The 20,560-nt window shown below is 43.7% G+C and overlaps 1 protein-coding gene across 2 annotated transcripts in view; it reads left to right on the top strand.

Moving 5' to 3' along the window:
* MYO5C (myosin VC) overlaps window positions 1-20,560 on the top strand; it is a 91,842-nt gene that overhangs the window by 57,514 nt on the left and 13,768 nt on the right. For both annotated transcript variants that reach the window (XM_014780727.2, XM_087427336.1), the window contains 12 exons: window positions 2,245-2,425; window positions 4,896-4,989; window positions 5,246-5,309; window positions 5,395-5,475; window positions 6,676-6,856; window positions 8,517-8,610; window positions 9,075-9,138; window positions 10,503-10,671; window positions 13,289-13,376; window positions 16,238-16,336; window positions 17,637-17,791; window positions 20,057-20,146. In XM_014780727.2, coding sequence (XP_014636213.2) covers window positions 2,245-2,425; window positions 4,896-4,989; window positions 5,246-5,309; window positions 5,395-5,475; window positions 6,676-6,856; window positions 8,517-8,610; window positions 9,075-9,138; window positions 10,503-10,671; window positions 13,289-13,376; window positions 16,238-16,336; window positions 17,637-17,791; window positions 20,057-20,146 — 1,360 coding nt within the window. The remainder of the gene's footprint in view (window positions 1-2,244; window positions 2,426-4,895; window positions 4,990-5,245; window positions 5,310-5,394; window positions 5,476-6,675; window positions 6,857-8,516; window positions 8,611-9,074; window positions 9,139-10,502; window positions 10,672-13,288; window positions 13,377-16,237; window positions 16,337-17,636; window positions 17,792-20,056; window positions 20,147-20,560) is intronic.

The raw sequence follows: 20,560 nt of genomic DNA, 5'->3' as shown, positions 1-20,560 counted from the left end.
GAATATTTTTGAGAAGCGAGAGACTTCGAGATTTGTGAGAGCTAAGTCCCACAGCGTGCACCTTTCAGATGCTGCACGGGTTCTCTGGTTGTGGGCAGTGGACCACTGGGAATGTCTTGCTTTCCCTTTATTGCTAAGACAGAAGTTTAGAGACTGCCACCCCTTTCAGCTTCCATCAAGTCCAAGAAGTAAGATTATTGCCTAGGAAATAAACCACCCTCCCTTCCCCCACCTGTTGTGTCTGTTAACTTGACTCTTGCCCCAGAGAATAAGGGATGAAACCCTCCTCATAAAAGTGGAGGCAGGTCCCCATGACCTTGTACTGCACCAGCCCCACCTCTCCTACCTCAGTATCAAAACCTTTGCTAATCTCCAGAGATTCCAGTCTTGCTCCCTTCTCTTAAGGAGTCAACTCAAAGGATTTTAGATCTCAAAGTAGGGATGAATGGCGGGGTGTTGGGGAGATGGAACGTTCTTGGCATGTCTCTGTTGGGGGCTGGAATGCTCAGGGCTGCCTGTGCTGGTAGGACATACAACTTGCCTGTGCAGTTAGCAGGAGAGCCTGGGTCTGGGTGAGGAGGTGGGATGCCAGGAAGTTAGGGGAGGGAGTGTCCCTGAAGAGCTCCAAGAGTTAACATATAACATAAAGTGTTTCATGAGCCTACATCAGTTTTAAATTAGGGCTATTTGACTTTTTACCTTGAAAAATCAATTTTTCTTTTCTTTTTTTTTTTTTTAATTTTTTGTTTATTGCAGTAACATTGGTTTACAACATTGTAAAAATTTAAGGTGTACATCACTACACCTCCACTTCTGCACAGATTACATCATGTTCACCACCAAAACACCAACTACAACCCATCACCACACACATGTACCGAACCATCCCCTTCACCCCCCTCCCTCCCCGCCTCCCCCCCCCCGCCCCCCCCCAGGCAACCACCAATCCAATCTCTGTCCCTATGTGTTTGGTTATTGTTGTTATTATCTACTACTTAATGAAGGAAATCATACGGTATTTGACCTTCTCCCATTTTTCAATGAACTCTTAACTCAAGGAGAGGAGCTCAGGTGTTGGCATCTCGCCATGTGCTGGGGCCACTAGGGAGTCATCATTTCAGTCAGGGGGCCTGGAGAGCCAGGCTGAGGCCAGGTCACTCTGAGCTCTTTGCAGTCCTCATCAGCACTCACCTGTAGCTTGGCTGGTCCCTGGTCAGCTGACTGGGAAGTCTGGGTCTCTGTCACACCCCTTGAGAGGCACAAAGATGCCTACAGTCTATCAGTGTCTTGACCAGTTAGGCTGCGAGTCTAAGAGTCTTTACATAAGACTTCTGGTTGTAGTTTGCTTCTTCAAAGGTACTTTAGTGGCCCCTTAGGAGCACTGTGGATTTTTGAAAAACCTGAAAACAAAGTTAAAAAGTTTTTTGTTATCTATGAAAGGAAATGAAACAAAAACCTATCGGGAATGTGACTCTCTGCCTTGGGGTTTTCCCTTTGTGCTATAAAAGCATGTCATAAAATGAACTGAGCTGACAGCCCAGCAAGTAGAATGATGATTTAATAAACTCATGGAGTCTCTAGGACTGCATCAATTCTGACGGGGCCCCTGCGGCTGTGCTGGGCTGGTCTAGGTCGTGTATCCCTCTTCAGTTATTTTCTGAAGAGAGATGTGAGCAACCGTCTCACAGGAATTGGGTTTCCATGGACTTTTGGGCACCTAGATTTGCTTCAGTTTATTCTAGTATGTTTATTCAGTTTATTCAAGGGCTGCACCCTTGACATATTAAATGGCTGTATTAACTTGTTTAGAAACAAGCCAAACCCTTCCACGATCCTTGGAACTGCACAGGGGCCAAGACTTGGCAGAATGTGCCAAGGTCTTTGCTGAGGGAAGTGGCCCCTCCGGGGGACCACATAGAAGCAGGGTGGCTTCAGGAATATCGTACCCCAACCACCACTGAGTCTTTAAGTTCAGCCTCCTTATCCTGTGTTTCCTGTGCATGACCATTGTGGAGCCACACTTCTCAGATCAGAAGGTGTAAGAAGCTTCCTTAACCTAAGGGGACAGGAAACAGATAGCTAAAAATAAGACCATTGTCTACTGGAACTGTCACAATAGATTCTAATTAGCTTGTCTCCTCCTTTCCAAGTCTTCTCTTATTATTTTCAAAGTGATGTATTGTTCTAATTCAGAATAAAGATATTAGAGACAATTCTTAATTCTTTTTTTCTTTTGCTGCCTAGACTTCTTGAAAAAAGTTTTGAACTGAAAACACAAGACTATGAGAAGCAGATCTGGTCTTTGCAGGAGGAAATGAAAGCTCTCAAGGATGAGAAGATACAGCTGCAGCACCAGCTGGAGGAGGAGCGCGTCACCTCCGATGGCTTAAGGGGCGACGTGGCCCGGCTGAACAAGCAGGCGAAGGTAGAGACCACCTCTCGCTTTTCCACGAGCTCTTGGGCTAAGTTGTCTGACCTGCACGGAGGGAGCAGTTTCACGTTCCTGCAGGATCAGACAGCTGAAAGCATCTGCGTAAAGGCCCTAGTCTGAAGGACTGATTCCTTCAGTTCTCCCAAGTGTAAACCCCCAAGCTGCCTTTGACTTTGCAATAATTGTTTTTCATATTTTAAAAGTCAGCTTTCTAACTGTTTTGAAATTACATTTACATAAAGTTATTCAAATATGTTGATCTAGAGAATACTTCCAAATTACATTCTAAAGTGATCTGAGCCCTTGCTATACAATCCATCATGTTGTTATGTATCCAGAAACACCTGTATTAAAATTAAATTACCTTATTATCAGAGCCTTCCATTTTAAACTGTTATCAGAAAATCCACAAAGGCAATGATCTGTGCTGGGACAATCAAGGCTTATTGAATTCCTTCCCCACCAGAAAAACAAACCTGTGTGTCCCTATATTCTTTTTTTATTTTATTTTATTTTATTTTATTTTATTTTATTTTATTTTATTTTATTTTATTTTATTTTATTTTATTTTATTTTATTTTATTTTATTTTATTTTATTTTAATTTTTTCCCCCCCAAAGCCCCAGTAGATAGTTGTATGTCATAGCTGCACATCCTTCTAGTTGCTGTATGTGGGACGCGGCCTCAGCATGGCCGGAGAAGCGGTGTGTTGGTGCGCGCCCGGGATCCGAACCCGGGGCCACCAGCAGCGGAGCGCACGCACTTAACCGCTAAGCCGTGGGGCCGGCCCCTATCCCTATATTCTTAAATGCAAAACATTTCAGTGTAAGGTTGGAAAGGTTTTTAAGCTTCCGCTAAATATGTGAAACACTTGTTAGTAGAATATTTGTTAAGATTGTGCAAATATTCTCTGTAATTGTCATGGAATGGCCATGCATGGTTTAGAAGAGCTTTAGGAATCACATCTGGGTCGCTTCTGAACTTCATAGCAGAGCTGTCCATATTCTCTGGGCCCTGGTTTCCTATTGTTTAAAAGTAGGAGATTGGGGGGCCAGCCCTGTGGTGTAGCAGTTAAGTGCGCGCGCTCCGCTGCTGGCAGCCCAGGTTTGGATCCCGGGCGCGCACCAATGCACCGCTTGTCAGGCCCATGCTGTGGCGGCATCCCATGTAAAGTGGAGGAGGATGGGCACAGATGTTAGCCAGTCTTCCTCAGCAAAAAGAGGAGGATTGGCATGGATGTTAGCTCATAACCGATCTTCCTCACAAAAAATAAAATAAAATAAAAGTAGGAGATTGGACTGTGGGATCAGGAAGGACCAAGTATTCCTATGATTGCTTCATTCTTAGCAGTTACACAAGACTGGTGTCAATCTGTGGGAGCCATGTCATCTGGCCACAGTCTGTATCTTGGGAAATCCTGTGGCGGCGCTTAGAGTGAGGCACTGGTATTTGTCACTGTCTTCCTCTTTGGTAGTTGAAACTGGTCAAAACACTCCAGCGTGGTATATTTAGGAGATTAGCCTGATTTTCAAGAAAAATAAACCCATCACCATCAAGTTATACAGGTTATAATCAGCCTGTAAGTAAATATACACGTGACTTGGAACATTGATTGGAACCTTACAAAGAGCAGGGCTTTTGGACTGGATAGTCCAGGACCCCCATCGGGATGCCATGTGCCCCTCCACATGCCATTTAACCTAACCAGCTTCAGTTTTCTAATCTGTAGAAGATCGCTCTGCTCACCTCATGGGCCTGTTCTAAGGGTTAGGTTGTTTATGTAAAGTGATGAGTAAATGTCCATTTGATCTCCCTTCTCACCCCCCATAGAAGAGGAGCTGTAGCCCTTAAACACTTAGACTAACTGAGAAAATATCAAGGAGGTGTCGTTCACCTCTGCATATCTCCTGGAGCTACAAAAACACAAGCCTGTGATCCTTACTGAAGCTGAGCTCACAAGGTGAACTAAGGCAGAATGCAGCCTCTTCCCCACAACCCGAGCTGCCCCTCCACGGACCCCAGTCATGCCCCCGTGGCCAACTCCCGACTTCCTGGGTGTGCCCTGCTGCTGCACCACATCTAATCCTAGCTGGACCCCAAACCTGCATTTACAAAGGCCTTGCCCACATCCTTGCATCCAACAGTTCATCGTACAATGAAAGAACTTATAGAAATTTTACTTCTTTCGACTCCCCTTTCTTCCCACCCCACCCCAAACTTGTAGTAAGTAATTATTTTTTCCCTTTAAATAGTAGGGGAACTAATTCTATTGATACAACCGAGTAGATCTGGAATAAGTAGGCCACGCTGTGTGGGCAGCGATGGTTTAACAAGATTTTAACTAGGAAACTGCAGGGAGGACTCCTTGCACAGATACTCAAGACTGTAATAGTATTCCTTTTGTCTGGTGTAAATCGTAATAGCTATTTTTTCTTCACCTGGTACGGTCATTGCTGTGATTCAGACAATCTCTGAGTTTGAAAAGGAGATAGAGCTACTTCAGTCACAGAAGATAGACGTGGAAAAACATGTGCAGTCACAGAAACGGGAAATGAGAGGTAACAAAAATGAGTCACTGACCCCATGGGTGCAGACTGAATTTATCACAGGTGTCACCTCTGAGGAAATGTGTCCTTTTACTGGTATGAGGCTGGTGGTTAGCTGGTTGGTTGTATAGCTGGTAAGTTAGTTAGCTGTTGGGATGGTTAGCTGAAGACTCTGAGTGAAGCTAGAAAACTGGGCCCTAAAAAGGGAATGCGGGAAGAAATATCATGCAAAAATGCAATTTATACCAGCTCTGCCTTTTCCTCTCAGAAAAGATGTCGGAGATCACCAAACAACTTCTTGACAGCTATGACATTGAGGATGTAAGAAGCAGGTAATCGTTTTTGTATTACCAAACATTTAGAAACATGTGACACCTGAGAGAGACAGTAGATTTTCTTATCTTCCTTATTTTCTAGGCTTTCTGTGGAAGATTTGGAACATTTAAATGAGGATGGAGAACTTTGGTTTGCTTATGAAGGACTAAAGAAAGCAACACGGTGAGAAATTCCCCTCAGAGTTCTTTTTGATTTTTCAGAGATAATAGACTATTGGAAAGTCAGAAGTTTATTTTACATAGATTTGATGCACGAAGTAAATTCCTTTCAGTAGAATAATCACTGGAAATATTTCTACGAGAATTAAGTAATTATCTTAGTAACGAAGAACAATCTCTTTATGGGATACACTGCCAAATAATAAAACCCATAACATGTACAGTGAAAACTGATTATATCACATAAGTTAGCCAGTGTTGCTCTAGATCTATAGATATGTTTAAATTTAAGGAGCTTGCTGCATTTTTTTTACATTAATAAACTTTATTTTTTAGAGCAGTTTTAGGCTCACAGCAAAACTGGGCAGAAAGTACAGAGATTTCTCATATACCTCCTACCCCTGCACACACACAGCCATTATCAACATCCCCTACCAGAGTGGTACATTTGTTACAATTGACGAACCTACATTGACACATCATTATCACCCAGAGTCAGTAGTTTAAATTAGGGTTTACTCTTGGTGTTATACATTCTATGAGTTTTGAAAAATGTGGAATGACATACATCTTTACCATTGTTGCTTCATACAGAACATATTTTTAAACTATTAGAGTAAAAGTGTAATTTTAATAATGTCTAAAATAAAATTTCTTATCATTAACTGCATGTGAGTACCACATAATGGTCCCTGACTAGCTGGAAGGATTTTATAATTGTATGTTCCTAATTCCATAGTCTGTAACCGTGTGTACATAAGTAAACACTGTGTGCTCAGCGCCTGGCTTTAATTGTTGGTTTTTGTAACTGCCACACATAGACACGCTCACAGCCATCAGCATAGTGGAATAAAGCCCAGGTGGTTAATTTCTTTTTTTTCTTTTGTGAGGAAGATCAGCCCTGAGCTAACATCCATGCCAATCCTCCTCTTTTTCCTGAGGAAGACCGGCTCTGAGCTAACATCTATTGCCAATCCGCCTCCTTTTTTTTCCCCAAAGCACCAGTAGATAGTTGTATGTCATAGTTGCACATTCTTCTAGTTGCTCTATGTGGGACGCGGCCTCAGCATGGCTGGAGAAGCGGTGCGTCGGTGCACGCCCAGGAACCAAACCCGGGGCCACCAGTAGCGGAGCGCGCGCACTCAACCGCTAAGCCTTGAGGCTGGCCTTAGGTGGTTAATTTCTTGACCCTCCTCTAACACAGCGTTTTGGAGACTCATTTCCAGTCCCAGAAGGATTGCTATGAAAAGGAGATTGAAGCTTTGAACTTCAAGGTGGTGCATCTAAGTCAAGAAATCAACCACCTGCAGAAGTTATTTAGAGAAGAGAATGACATCAACGAAAGTATCCGTCATGAAGTTACCAGGCTAACGTCAGAAAACATGGTATGGTCACAGCCACAGGCCTCGGTTGTGGCCATTATTCTAGAGATGTTATTCGTTAGTGGAGTAAAATTCAGTTTCTTACCAGTAAAATGATGGATCAGAATTACGTTTTCTAGGAGTGAAATAACCGGGTCAGAAGGTAAAACTGTAAAATTACCCCCGGCTGGAGAGCACTTTGATTTCAGAATGTGTTTGTTTACCATAGAATGGGTCCAGATTCTGTGATTTGTGTGTATGTTTTTAAATCTATGTATTTTAAATCTAGCCCTAGCCTCTTGGAAAATGGTAAAGAACATTAAGGTAACAGGAGAGCTCTTGAGAGGGGTGTGCATTTGGAAAGGCAGTCCCTCGACTTGTGCTCCTCATCGCACCTTTCCAAGGACTTTCCTCGTCCCTGGTGCCTGTTCTTTCCCACTACATTAGTCTCACCGTTTCTTCTTACTCATGCCCACTGGTCTGGAGGAATGCTTTAGGAATCTCCTCACTCAAAAACCATCGCTTCCTTGACCCCACATCCCCTGCAGCCACCAACCCATTTCTTTGGGGGAGTTGGTCAGACTTCTCAATGGCCATCCAACTGTGATTTCTCCACTCACCTCCCACTTAACGGCCACTCCGTTCTGTCGTGTGCCCCTACCACTGACTGAATCCACCTACACAGGGCTGAGCACTAAGGGTTCCTTTTCACTCTCATCTTAGTCTGTCAGCAGCATTTGATGACGTTAATCACTCCCTCTCCCTCCCTGTTGTTCTGTGGGCTGCCAGGACACCGTGCTCTCCTAGGTTTCTCAGCCTGTCTCACTGGCTACCCCTTCTCAGCTGCTTTACTGTCTCCTCCTCCTCCGCCTAACCGAGAGTGTTAGAAAATCTCAGGGCTATGTCGACAGGCGGGAAGACGTGACTCCAGGCACAGCGGACATGTGGAACAGGAGTTAAGGACCTTCCCGACCTTGTTTATTCTGTGGGTGAAACTTGAATGAGGAATTTGTGATGAGATCCAATTGCACAATCAAACAAGTATTCTTCATCTGAACTTCAGAGGCACTGATGTTTTTATAAACTTGGACAACAGAAAAACTCTTTTTACCGGACCGAGAGTAGAGGTGCTAGACATTTAAAGAAATATACAGATAGACAAGGACAAAGGACTGTGAAACATACTGGATGATTCCCGACCTCCACTAACAGAGCAGTTTGCAGCCTGGAATTCAGAGGGCCCAGGGGGACCCCTTTGAGATGATTTTCCTGTTCTTAGATGAGGAGATGATGCCTCTGGGCCTGGACCAAAGAGGCTGGCTGCTGTTTCCTCACATCACCCCTCCCTCAACTCAGCACAGAATTCTCATATGTGCTCCTGGACAGTACCCTTCCTTCTCTCCAGTAGACCTCAGTGATGTGGGGGGTTGTAGCTGTGTGAGAACCGCTTCCCCTGAGCATGCCGGTGTTCTTGTGACTATAGGTCTTCAGATGAAGAAAACATAACACCAGTCTAGTCTAACATCTGGCTGGCCGTCTTACACAGCTGTACTAGACATATGTTCTATCAGGTTAAACTCCTAGATGGTTTAGTTTGCTTCTGAGTAGCTCTGAGATTTTAAAGTTCATAGATGAAAGTATTTTATACTCTAATATTTCTAATTCTTCTAATTCTTCGTTAAAGATGATCCCAGACTTTAAACAGCAAATTTCAGAACTGGAGAAACAGAAGCAAGATCTTGAAATTCGCCTGAATGAACAAACTGAAAACATGAAAGGTAACTAGAACTCACAAGAACCTGCTTTTAGAAAATGGTTTCCTATATCCAGGAAATGACAAAAAAGTCATCGTACCCAGGGGTCTCAGACTCTGATTCTCTGTGAGGCCAGGCAGGTGACATAAGTGTGAGAAGTGGGCTGGGTGGAGGGTACAGAAGGTGCGTGGGCACTTAAAGGGGGCAGCTGCCTCCAAGCTCCGTTGATGGTTGCCAAGTAGGAATACGGGACCCAGTGCTGTTTGATATTCCTGTTTTTAAAGAAAAGCCAGAAATCCAGATTTTTATATGAAATATCACAATTTTTAAATAATGGCTTAAAAAAATTTTAGACATTGTTTGGACCAAACAAAACCTAATCTCTAGCTGGATACAGCTTAGGACCCCTGATAACTGAAAATATAACCAAACCCAAACCAGAATGCAGTGACTTGGCCCCCAAGTACTGACAGTTCTTCTCATTATAGGAAAACTAGAAGAGTTGACTAATCAGTTGTATCGTAATCGAGAAGAGGAAGGAACACAAAGAAAGTAGGTGTTAACATGTGTGTACCTCAGCTTCCTGCTCATGTCATGCTTTTCTTTTCTGAAGTTGTGGGAGATGCCAAGATATGTTATTAAGCTGAAAAAGCAAGGTGCTAATTAAGGTGTATAATATATTTGTATTCTAATGTGAACAAAAGAAATACATATGTGCCTGTGCACATGCTCACGCACAAACACACACACACCCCTGCGTGGGAGAATGTGCAAAAAAACAACACAAACAAAACATTGGTTGCCTGTAGGGAGGGTAACTGGATGGCTGGTGTGCGGGGGAGGGGACGAGACTTACTTTCACTGTATTTATACTCTTTTTTACCCTTAGAATGTTATACCATGAGCATAGATTGTCTGTTCAAAAAATTGATAGAATAACATTGTGTGAGGGAGAACATTTTCTCTTAGCCGACCATTTAGGGGAAGGCTTATCATCCATGTTGATAGAGAATCTTCACTGATAATCCCCCCAAATTTACATCCTGACTAGCAGGTGGAGCCTTGTGAGGAAAATGTTCTGTTTTTCTGCTGGCAGGTTGAGATACTTAATTTTAAGAACCATAAATGGACACCTTACATCCCAGAGAGTATTTTTATTTTTATTTTGTTTTTTTGTGTTTTTTTGGTCCATCCTCAATTACTTTATTTTTTTAATTTTTTAAAAAATTTTTTGTTTATTGCAGTAACATTGGTTTATAGCATTGTATAAATTTCAGGTGTACATCATTATACTTCTATTTCTGCATAGATTACATCATGTTCACCACCCAAATACTAATTACAACCCATCACCCCACACATGTGCCGAATGATCCCTTTCGCCCTCCTCCCTCCCCCCGCCCCCTCTGGTAACCACCAATCCAATCCCAGAGAGTATTTTTAGTCACATGACTTTGTTGGTAGGATGGGGACGAAGTGAGGGCCCGAAACAGTAGGAAAGTGATGTGACACCATTTTGGAACTCTCTTGACGGGCTCCCTCTTCTCCTCTCTTTGATCCCTGGCTTTTTGAGTGTCTGGTCCCCAGGCTGTTTACAAAGGAGGTAATCATCAGGCTTTGGTCATAAGGGTGTGAGGGGGTGTGGATGCCCCGTGGGAGCAGTCAAGGGGTGTTGGTGGGGTGGGAGCGAGAATTTCTTAACAGGTTAAGGAGACAGGGCAATCCATGGACAGTTTTATACCCAGCCAACCCTGGCCTCTCCCCCTCTTCAAGAACTATTCTGGTACTATTTGCTTTACACATAGATTGGCTAAAGTATTTTCCCGTCTTTGGAAATATCAGTGCTTGCTGTGGCAGTGAGTGACTTCTCCATGATGGTCAAACTGATACCAGAATTTCCTCTATCCTTTTCTCAGGACCATAGAAGCCCAGAATGAAATACACACCAAAGAGAAAGAGAAGTTGATGGATAAGATTCAAGAAATGCAGGAGGCCAGTGAACACTTGAAGAAACAATTTGAAACTGAAAGTGAAGTCAAGAGTAGTTTCCGGCAAGAAGCATCTCGTCTCACTATAGAAAACAGGGTAAGTAGTTTTCTAACTTGTTGATAAATGACTGTGTGTAGATATCAGTAAAAGGGGGAACGTGCTCCCAAAACATACAGTGAACAGCTATGGACCCAAAGCCGCCCGCCTTCCGTCAGAGCTGTCTGTTTCCTTATCTCAAAAGAGAAGTGGTCTCTGAGGTTACAGCCTACTGCAGGGGAGCCTCAGGGACTTACACAGGCCGCACGAGGAAGGGCCCAAGAAGGGAAGGGAGGGCAGAGGTGCAGTGGTCCTGAGCACTGTCCCGTGGACCACACCCATCTGAGATGACCCACTGGTCTAGAACACAGTGAGGACGACGGGCTGATGTGTGAACTTCTCTGAGCAAAGCTTACCGCACAAAAGGGTACCCCCTGCTTGCTTCTGGGGGCATGCCTTGCCTGTGGTTTTTAGAGTCAAAATGTTCTTCTATGAAATGATCATGATAGTAGATGACAAACTTTTTAAATTGTTAAAGTCTTCCTCAAAAATGCCCTTGTCAAAATGAAATTTGGCAACTCTATGTCAGTCCCCAGCAATTCTTTTGAAATTTTATCCGTGTGAAACCCACAAGACTGAGAAGCACCGAAGTAGCAGATGGAGCGCTTTCCTGGGAGTCGGACACTCTCAGGCCCCTTCCTGGCCTGGCAGCCTCCAAGACCATGACTGGGGTGGGGCTCACCAGGGCAGTGGTCAGCCTGGACATGCCCACGGAGGCCAGAAGTCCAAATTCAAGGTGTTGGCAGGGCCACACTCCTCCAGGGTCTCTAAGAGAGAATTCTTCCTTGCCTCTTCCAGTTTCTGGCATTTCTTGGTTTGTGACAGCATTACTCTGATGTCTGCCTGTGTCTTCATATGGCCTTCTCTCTGTGCAATCTCCTATTGAGCCTTAGCTTAATTACAACTGCAGAGACCCAAATAAGGTCACATTCTGGGGTTCTAAGTGGACATGAATTTTGAGGGGATACTATTCAAGCCACTACATGATCCTTTGAGTCAAAGAAAATCGTTATTAAAAAAAGAAATTAAAAAAATTTTAGTGATCATCTCACTATTTCTCAAAGGAATTCAAAATTAAAACTAGATATTATGGGGCCGGCCTGGTGGCGTAGCGGTTAAGTTCAGCACACTCTGCTTCAGCAGCCCTGGTTCAGTTCCTGGGCACAGACCTACACCACTCATCAGCCATGCTGTGGTGGCGACCCACATACAAAATAGAGGAAGATTGGCCACAGATGTTAGCTCAGGGTGAATCTTCCTCAGCAATAAAAAACCCTGAAAAACTAGATATTATTTTTGCCTCTCAAACAATAGAGATCTTATGGTTCTGGTGAGAACGTCTTGAAGTGGGCACTGTCATACATGGTTTCTGGGAATAAATTGGTATAAACTTTCTCAGGGGTGATTTGGAGGAAAATATCATGAACCTTTGGAAGCATATTACCTTTGGCTCAGTAATGCAACTCTAAGATTCTATCCCAAGTAAATAATCAGATATGTGGACAAAGATTTTTGTTCAGAGTGTTCATCATAATGTTGTTAATCATAGGAAAAAACACAAAGAAACAAAATGGATGTCCATCAAGAGTGGGTAGGTTAAATTATTGTATGTCATATGACTTACACATTAAAATGATTGTTTGGGTATATTATCAATGACATGAGGAAATATCTGTAATATAATTAGAGAAAAATATAGGATTTAAAACTTTACACACACTATGGTCCCAATTTATAAATGTATATGAGCCATATTAGAAAAAAAGAGAGGAATGAAATAAATCAAAACACAAACAGTGGTTTCTTCCAGGTTCTGGGTTGATAGGTGACTTTTTTATTATTAGATGTGTAATAGGATGGACTCAAATTGGAGGGAGGAAACTGCACCCACACCCCAACTTGTAAGGTCAGATAAAGTACCTAACATGCTTAGTCAGGGACACAAAGGAGAAACAGCACAACTTCCATGGGCCCCAAGAGTCCCCAGAGGGCAGACGGCTGCCATGACTGCATGGTGGGCATTGCTGGATCAGAGAAACCTGAATCTTTTCTGTGTCAAAGCCCCTGGAATTCAGGAAGAACCTAAACACTCTATGCCCTTGGTAGGAAATATTTACAGGCATCCAGGACTCTCCCAGTTCTTGAGCCAAATTCAGCATGGGCAAGGCCACTCCTTATCAGGAAGGAAAGGCAAAGCCAGACCCAAATCTCTGAACATTTCTCTGTCTCCCCTTTCTCACATCCAGAGAGCCCGTTTTTGCATATTCATGTTTTTAAATTCTCTACAATGGGTATTACTTTATTAAGGGAAAAATAGATCAAGATAAATGTGGGATATATCCATACAGTAGGATATTATTCAGCCTCAAAAAGGAATAGAGTGCCCATACATGCTACAGCATGGATGAGCCTTAAAACACTATGCTAGGTGAAAGAAGCCAGACACAAAAGGCCACATATTATATGATTCAATTTATACTAAATGTCCAGAATAGGCAGATGTATAAAGAGAGAAACGAGATTAGTGGTATGTGAATTATAGCTCAATAAAGCTGTTACCAAAAAGTAGATTAAGATGCTTCTAAGATAATGTCTATGTTTCTTTTGATTTCTGTAGGATCTTGAAGAAGAGTTAGACATGAAGGACAGAGTGATTAAAAAGCTGCAAGATCAAGTCAGGACTCTAACCAAGACAATTGAAAAAGGTCGGAAAAATAACATTCCCTTTCCTAGTTTTTGAACTGTCAGCTAAGGTCAACGTGTGTGGAAGTGTTTATTTCCTGATGTGGTTCAAAGTCTTTGAAACCCAAAGGAATGATTCTCAACTGGCAGGGTTTGGGGCTCAGTGGTGGGCTGATGGAAAGACCCTTCGAGGGAGGCAGACAGCTCACCACTCCTCAGATAATACCAGATATGCTCAAATCCCTGCAAGGCTCGCCCTATAAGGAATATAATGAATAATGAATATTCTTCCTCTATTAGCTCTCCCCTTTTAAAACAAACTGTGAACAAGTTTCAAATTTAACTGCTTTGAAATTCACTTCTCCTCCCGGTTACATAGGATCAATATCCCCATTTCTATTAGAAGAAGGAAGTCGAGAACTAAGAAGCCAGATGGTAGTCCTGAACACAGACTGAACTTCACACTTTGAGTGTCCTCATGAGCGCCTATGAAAAGGACCCTTCACCTTTCTTTCTTTCCTTCGTCTGCTTCTGTCACTGAACTTTCCTGACTTCTCTCTTCTAACGCTCTTCACTCTTCTGTTCCCTATCGCTTCCTGTTCCTCCCAGCCTTTATCACTAAGGCTGTATCTTCAGTTGTCTGATCCTTTTTCTATATTCATCTCCTTGAAGAGCTCCTTTATTGTTATTTATTCAACCCTTAGCTCAAATTTAAAATGTCCGAAACCAAAATGAGAATCTCTCCCGTTCAGTAATAAACGATAAGTATCAGTCTGCCTCATGAATGCAGGGACCATGTCTATCCTTCCCAACCCCCTGTTGTGTCCCCGTTGTTACAATGAATGAATGAACTGCCATCTCTACATAAGGACTTCCAAAATCCACCTCCCACTCCTCACTGCTTTTGCTGAGTCCCAGTCCCTTTTTGCCTCTAAGACTACCTCCTTTGCCTTTCTGTTATCCCCTGCAACTCAGCATGTCTAAATCGGAATGCATCCACTTCCTTTCCTTTGTATTAGTTATCTATTGTCATATAACAAATTACCCAAAACTTAGCAACTTAAAACAACAATCACTTAACAACGCACAGTTTCTGAGAGTCAAGAATCCAGGAGCAGCTTAGCTCCAGGGTGGTTCTGGCTCTGAGTTGCAGTCAAGTCATCAGCAGGGACGCAGTCATCTGAAGGCTTAACTGGGGCTAGAGCATCTGCTTCTAAGCTCAGTCACGTGGCTGTTGGCAGGAAGCCAATATCTCTTGAACACTCCATAGGTGGCATTAGCTTCCAGGGTCCTTACAAGGAACATGCCCAGGTACAAGTCATCACACTCAAGAATCCCCAAAATATGATGTCCTTATCAGGTATTTCTGCTTCATTTATTGTTCTTCCGGGTCTAGGATGCAGTTTACCAATCAGAGGTCATTCTTACCATAAACAGTGTTGCTTAGTAAAACAGTTGACATTCTACCTTTATCAGTCTCCAAGGGAACAGAGCTAGTAAATTAACAGGACAAATTCTCACGCGGTAGTAAGAGAGTTATGTTAGCTCTTTATCTACACTACCTCCTTTTTCACCCACCAGAACCTACTCATTTTTCTTAGCCCAACTGGAGTGCTACCTCCTTCAGGAAGCATTTTTCAACCCACCTCTGTGTGAATTCTTATGGCCCCTGTATTTATTATGGCTGCTGTAATAAATCTCGTGAAAGTAGTGGCTTTAACAGAACACAAATTTATTATCTTACAGTTCTGGAGGTCGGATATCCAAAATGGTTTCCACTGGGTTAAAATCAATATGTCAGCAGGGCTGTGTTCCTTCTGGAGGCTCTAGGGGAGAATCTCTTCCCTCGCCTTTTCCAGCTTCCAGAGGCCATTTGCCTTTCTTGGCTTGTTGTCCCCTTCCTCCATCTTCAAATTCAGCAGGATGGAATCTTCAGAATCTTTCTGACTGTCTGACCTCTGTTTCTGTTGTCACATCTCCTTCTCTCAGAATAGATATGAATCTTCGGAGACCAGAGGGCAGACTGTGGCCCACCCAAAGATGTCCACGTCCCAATCCCTGGAACCTGTGAATATTTTACCTTGCATGGCAAAAGAGATTTTGCAGATGTGATTAAGGATCTTGAGATGGGGAGATTATCCTGGATTATCCCAGTGGACCCAATGTAATCATGAGAGATCTTATAAGAGAGAGGCAGGAGTGCCAGAGTGAGAGAGGGTGGTGTAAGCAGAGGAGAAGAAGGAGAGATGATGATGGAAGCTGAGGTAAGAATGATGTGGCCACAAGCCAAGGAATGTGGGCAGTCTCTAGAAGCTGGAAAAGGCAAGAAAGGTATTCTCCCCTAGAGCCTCCAGTAGGAAGACAGCTCTGCTGACGCTTTGGTTTTAGCCCTGTAAGATCCATTTCAGTCTTCTGTCCTCCAGAACTGTAAGATAAAAAAAATATTTGTGGTGTTTTAAGCCACCAAGTTTGTGGTAACTTGTTACAGCACATAAGAAACTTAGCCCCATTAGGATCATGCAGTTTGGAACTTCACACACAAATGTGAATCTTGCTTCCTTAACTGTGGCATCAGCATCTTGAAGACAGGAGCAACATCTTGCATTGCTTTCATATCCCCACTGTGCTGGATACATACCAGGCACTCAGATTCCTCCAAGGATAACAACCTTTTCAACGGCAGCTGTGCTCATTGATATACTCACAGATGAGAATCACTACCAGAAGAAATCCTTCAGGATTCAATAAAGTTTTCATTTATCTGAAAGCCACGGGAGTTCACGTGCAAACCAGTCAGAATGGGGTGGAAAGATACAGAGTAATCTCATGAAGACTGTGGAATTTGTGTGTGTATATTTAGCTGATTGTTTACCTCTGTCTACAGCCGATGACGTGCACTTGTCCTCAGGACCCAAGGAGTACCTTGGAATGCTGGAGTACAAGAGAGAAGATGAGGCCAAGCTCATTCAAAACCTCATTCTTGGTAGTGAAACCTGGGACTCTGAATTTTTGCTTTATCTTTGAGAACTTGAACATCATTCACTGTCACAATCCTGGGCGGGGGCAGTCTCTTCTCTTCCTCCACTGCATCTGCCCCTAACCCAGAGTTTCTCAACCTCAGCACTGTAGACCAGATAATTCTTTGTTGTGGGAAGCTGTGCACTGGAGGATATTGAGCAGCATCCTTGGCTTCTACCCTCTAGAAGCCAGCAGCAACCCCTAGTCAAGACAAAAAATAATGTTTCCAGACATTGCCAAATGCCCCCTGGGGGCCAAAATTGCCCTCAGTTGAGAAGCACTCCCTAACCTCTTCCCAAGTCTAATCACAGGGTCCGGAAAGAAGACACATCTCCTCATCTTTGTGGCTCAGCACAGGAGCCATGGCAGAAGTGATTGTGGCTTCTGTGCTCCATTTTACTTCTGCTGAGAAATTTATTTGCAGGCAATATGACAGGGGCTTCCCAGCCACAGCTCAGTTACAGGAAGGTCCCAATGTGCATGCTTAAGGGTTGGTGGTCTTAGAACTAATCTTACTAGACTATCTTCACCATGAAAACCACATGGTTTTCCAGAGGGAGGGAGAAAAGCTGCCTCTCTATCAGTTGGTCCCAAGATCTCAAAGCAGAAAGCCAATGTGTAGCCTAGCTTCCTCTTCTAAGTGACCCCCCTCAGAGCATGTGTACACACCTACCCTTTCCTCTCCACCCTCCCTGGGGCACAGCTGTGGGTCCTCTTCTTTGTTCCTATCTTCATGCAGTCATGGGGTGAGGAGGTCTTTGTTTGCTTATCTTAATTCACTCTGTAAAGTTTCTCTCTCCCCCTCATCCCCATCTGTCTCCCTGCCGTTCTCGTTCCCCCGAGTCCAGCGAGGGCCCCCCTGCAGGACTGTTGTGTACCTGTCTTCCCGACTCAGGGCAGGTGCATGTGCTCGCTGAGATTGTGTTCCGTCCTCATCATAGACGCTGGGGTGGGGTGCATGGAGCTGGGGTTCCTCTCTTACCTTGGAGATCTGAAATCCAGAGTCTCCACACCAGGGAGAAGTACAAATGCTGTCTCTTATTTAGCCTTTTAAAAAAGAGCAAGTACTTTGCAAATGAGAAGAGGTGCAGCTGGCATCTATATACTTTTGCCAGACTGAATTTCTCAAAGAGAAAAGGCATCCCTTTGCATTCAGGCACTGCATCAAGTACAGAAGAGCAAACAACCCCAGCCCCATAGTCAGAGGTTCCTTAGGGGGAGAGCTGGCTGGGAGCTGTAATCCTCATTGACACTCTCTGCTCCAGACTTGAAGCCCCGCGGCGTGGTGGTGAACATGATCCCTGGGCTGCCGGCACACATCCTGTTCATGTGTGTACGCTACGCAGACTCTCTAAATGATGCCAGCATGGTCAAGTCCCTCATGAACAGCACCATTAATGGCATTAAGCAGGTGATTAAGGTAGGAACCGGCTTTGACACTGGCCTTGGGTATTATGGCTACTTTAGGATGACCTGTGGGAATGACCAGATGCCCAAACATTGCCCATTCTTTATCTCCAGTCATTGGTGAACCATGTGATTCCTCAAACCAGTTTGAGGCCCTGTTGGTGAAAGAAGCCAAGCTGTTAGGAAAAGACAAGCAAGGTCAGGGATCCCCAGGGTAGGGACCTGCTAATACACCCCAAAGCCTTACCTTGGAGACTGCAACCTGGTAGCCACCAGCCCCACTACTTCTATCCCCTCAGGGTGTGAGATTCCTGGCTGTGAGGAATAGCTGGTGTAACAGTGTGAATGGTGAAGAATGGGAAAGACTGAAAAATTGCTCATCTCTTTCCTTGGCGTTTATATAATTTTCCCTTCTAAAACCACATTACATACTTTTATTCCCAGCCCAGAAACAAAGATGAGCTGTGTGTTAGCTGGGAGAAATAAAATACAGGTCCAATATTTTTCATCCCCCTTCCAAATGAGAAACAATGTTTGATGTTGGGCTATATTTGAATTTTTTAGTTGGGGAAGTTTTATCTCACTTTTAGTAAAATATATGTTCTAGAAGAGTCACGAATAATTAAATCCTATTTTAAATAATCTAGGAAAAGAGAAGAATAAAAACAGTGAATGCATAATAAGAGGTCAAAGTGTGAGTAATTCTCCTCTCCCCCTCCCCGACCAAACAATTTGGCACCAAGAATTCATTGTTCATCAGGAGTTGGGAGTAGAAAATTAGTATTTGTTTAGTGCTGGGTGCTTTACAGTCAAGGTCTTCACGGGAGGCACCAGTGTTTTTGGAAGGGGGTCGCATAAATTGATACTTTCCCTGTCCATATTTTCATAAGTTGGTTTCTCTTAGGACAAACTTGCATTGTGTTTCAGGCCAGAGGCACACAATATTTGCCCCGTTTTGCTGCTCTGGGGTGTTTAAATGTTTAGAAACTGAAAGATGCGTGGCATGAGTATAAATCCCGTTTCTCACCAGCCTCTTCATCTCACCTTCTCCAGGGGCTCCCTGCCCTCTGCGTTTGTTGGTACCCAGGCCGGGCCCCTGCCCCTCCAGTGCACAGCACATTAAAGCAACCCTCATTTGGCCTCTGTACCCCTTACCCATGGTGCCTTTTTCTCCATCCCCCAGACTGCCAAAGCACTTAAACTAGTTGTCTCCACCAATTCTCTTTCTCACTTCTTGCAATCTGGCTTCTACCCCATCACTTCACAGAAAGATCACCAGTAATTCCTCTTGCTAAATCCAATGGTATTTCCTTAATTTTTATTCTCCTTAAATGGTCTGAAGCATTAGGACCATCTCTTTGGAACCTCTTACCTTGTCTTGCAAATCCCAGGACTTGCCCAGTTTTCCTCTTACCTCTCTGATCACCACACCTCTGCCTTCTTTGCTTGTTCCTCTTCTTCCTGCCCTATAAGCAGGGGTGTTCTCCCCAACAGAGTCCTTTATCCTGAGCTCTTGTCTATCCAGCCCTTTCAAGGAGGACATCCCCCGGCTCTCTCATGAGGTTTTTTCAGCTACCCTGATTCCCCATCATTTCTCCATCCTCTAAGCTTTTGTGGCACAGTCTACATCCATCACGTGGACACTGGGCCGCCTATTTACTGTGTCCTGTTTATGTTATGTCTGTCTTCCCAGTCAGAATGTGAACTTTGGAGGGAAAAGACCAAGACTTACATTTCTCAGGTATTATTGGAGTGTCTCCTTCAAGTTTCATAACAAGTGTCATAACCTGTACAGAAATAATTTGCAAACCATAACCTGCTATATAAATATAAGAGCTTATCATTGTGGTATAAATTTTTGTGTGTGTGTGAGGAAGATCAGCCCTGAGCTAACATCTATTGCCAATCCTCCTCCTTTTTTTTTTTTTTTTCCCTTTTTCTTCCCCAAAGCCCCAGTAGATAGTTGTACATCATAGTTGCACATCCTTCTAGTTGCTGTATGTGGGACGCGGCCTCAGCATGGCCGGAGAAGCAGTGCGTCGGTGCGTGCCCGGGATCCGAACCCGGGCCGCCAGTAGCGGTATGCGCGCACTCAACCGCTAAGCCACGGGGCCGGCCACTGTGGTATAAATTTAATAAAGGCTTTAGTGAATAAAAGAAGAATTCATTTTTGTCAAAAGCTTCCAGCTAACGAAACAGGTAAGATATATCTGTTCTTGCCTCATAGGCACCAGTAATCACCGAGTCCACCTTTGTCTTTTGTTTTGTTTTTTTAAAGGACCATTTAGAAGACTTTGAGATGCTGTCCTTTTGGCTTGCCAATACTTGTCATTTCCTCAATTGCCTGAAGCAGTACAGTGGAGAAGAGGTAGGGACGCCGGTCTGCTCTGTGTCCTGTACTGACTGGGGGTCTGTAACCTCCTCATGAGCCAGAGCTCACCCTAAGGGTTAGGAATTAGGACGCCCAGCTCTGGGGACAGCTTCTGTTCCACCTGGCTTTCTGGCTTCCTCCCCACCCAGGAGGACAACTTCACATCACTGGTTGGACACAAGTCACAGGCAGAAGACTTCTAGAAAGAGGCTTAGACCTTAGGCATGGCATTAGACCTCAATTTCCTTGACTTTTAAATCTGTGAGGTAAATTCACTTATTTACATCATGATAAAATAAAAACTCAGTTTTAAAATTTCCTTCGGGTTGTAAAATTCTGAAGTTTTTAATATTATGACTCTAAAATACAGCCTTTAGTTCTACATACCTGTTTCTTCATAGCTGTTCTCTC

This window comes from Ceratotherium simum, chromosome 3 (assembly GCF_057802395.1).
Source record: "Ceratotherium simum simum isolate JZ-2026a chromosome 3, ASM5780239v1, whole genome shotgun sequence".
In the NCBI taxonomy this organism is placed as follows: domain Eukaryota; kingdom Metazoa; phylum Chordata; class Mammalia; order Perissodactyla; family Rhinocerotidae; genus Ceratotherium; species Ceratotherium simum.
The sequence above is the reverse complement of the archived record's forward strand: the minus strand, read 5'-3'. Positions and strand labels throughout refer to the sequence as shown.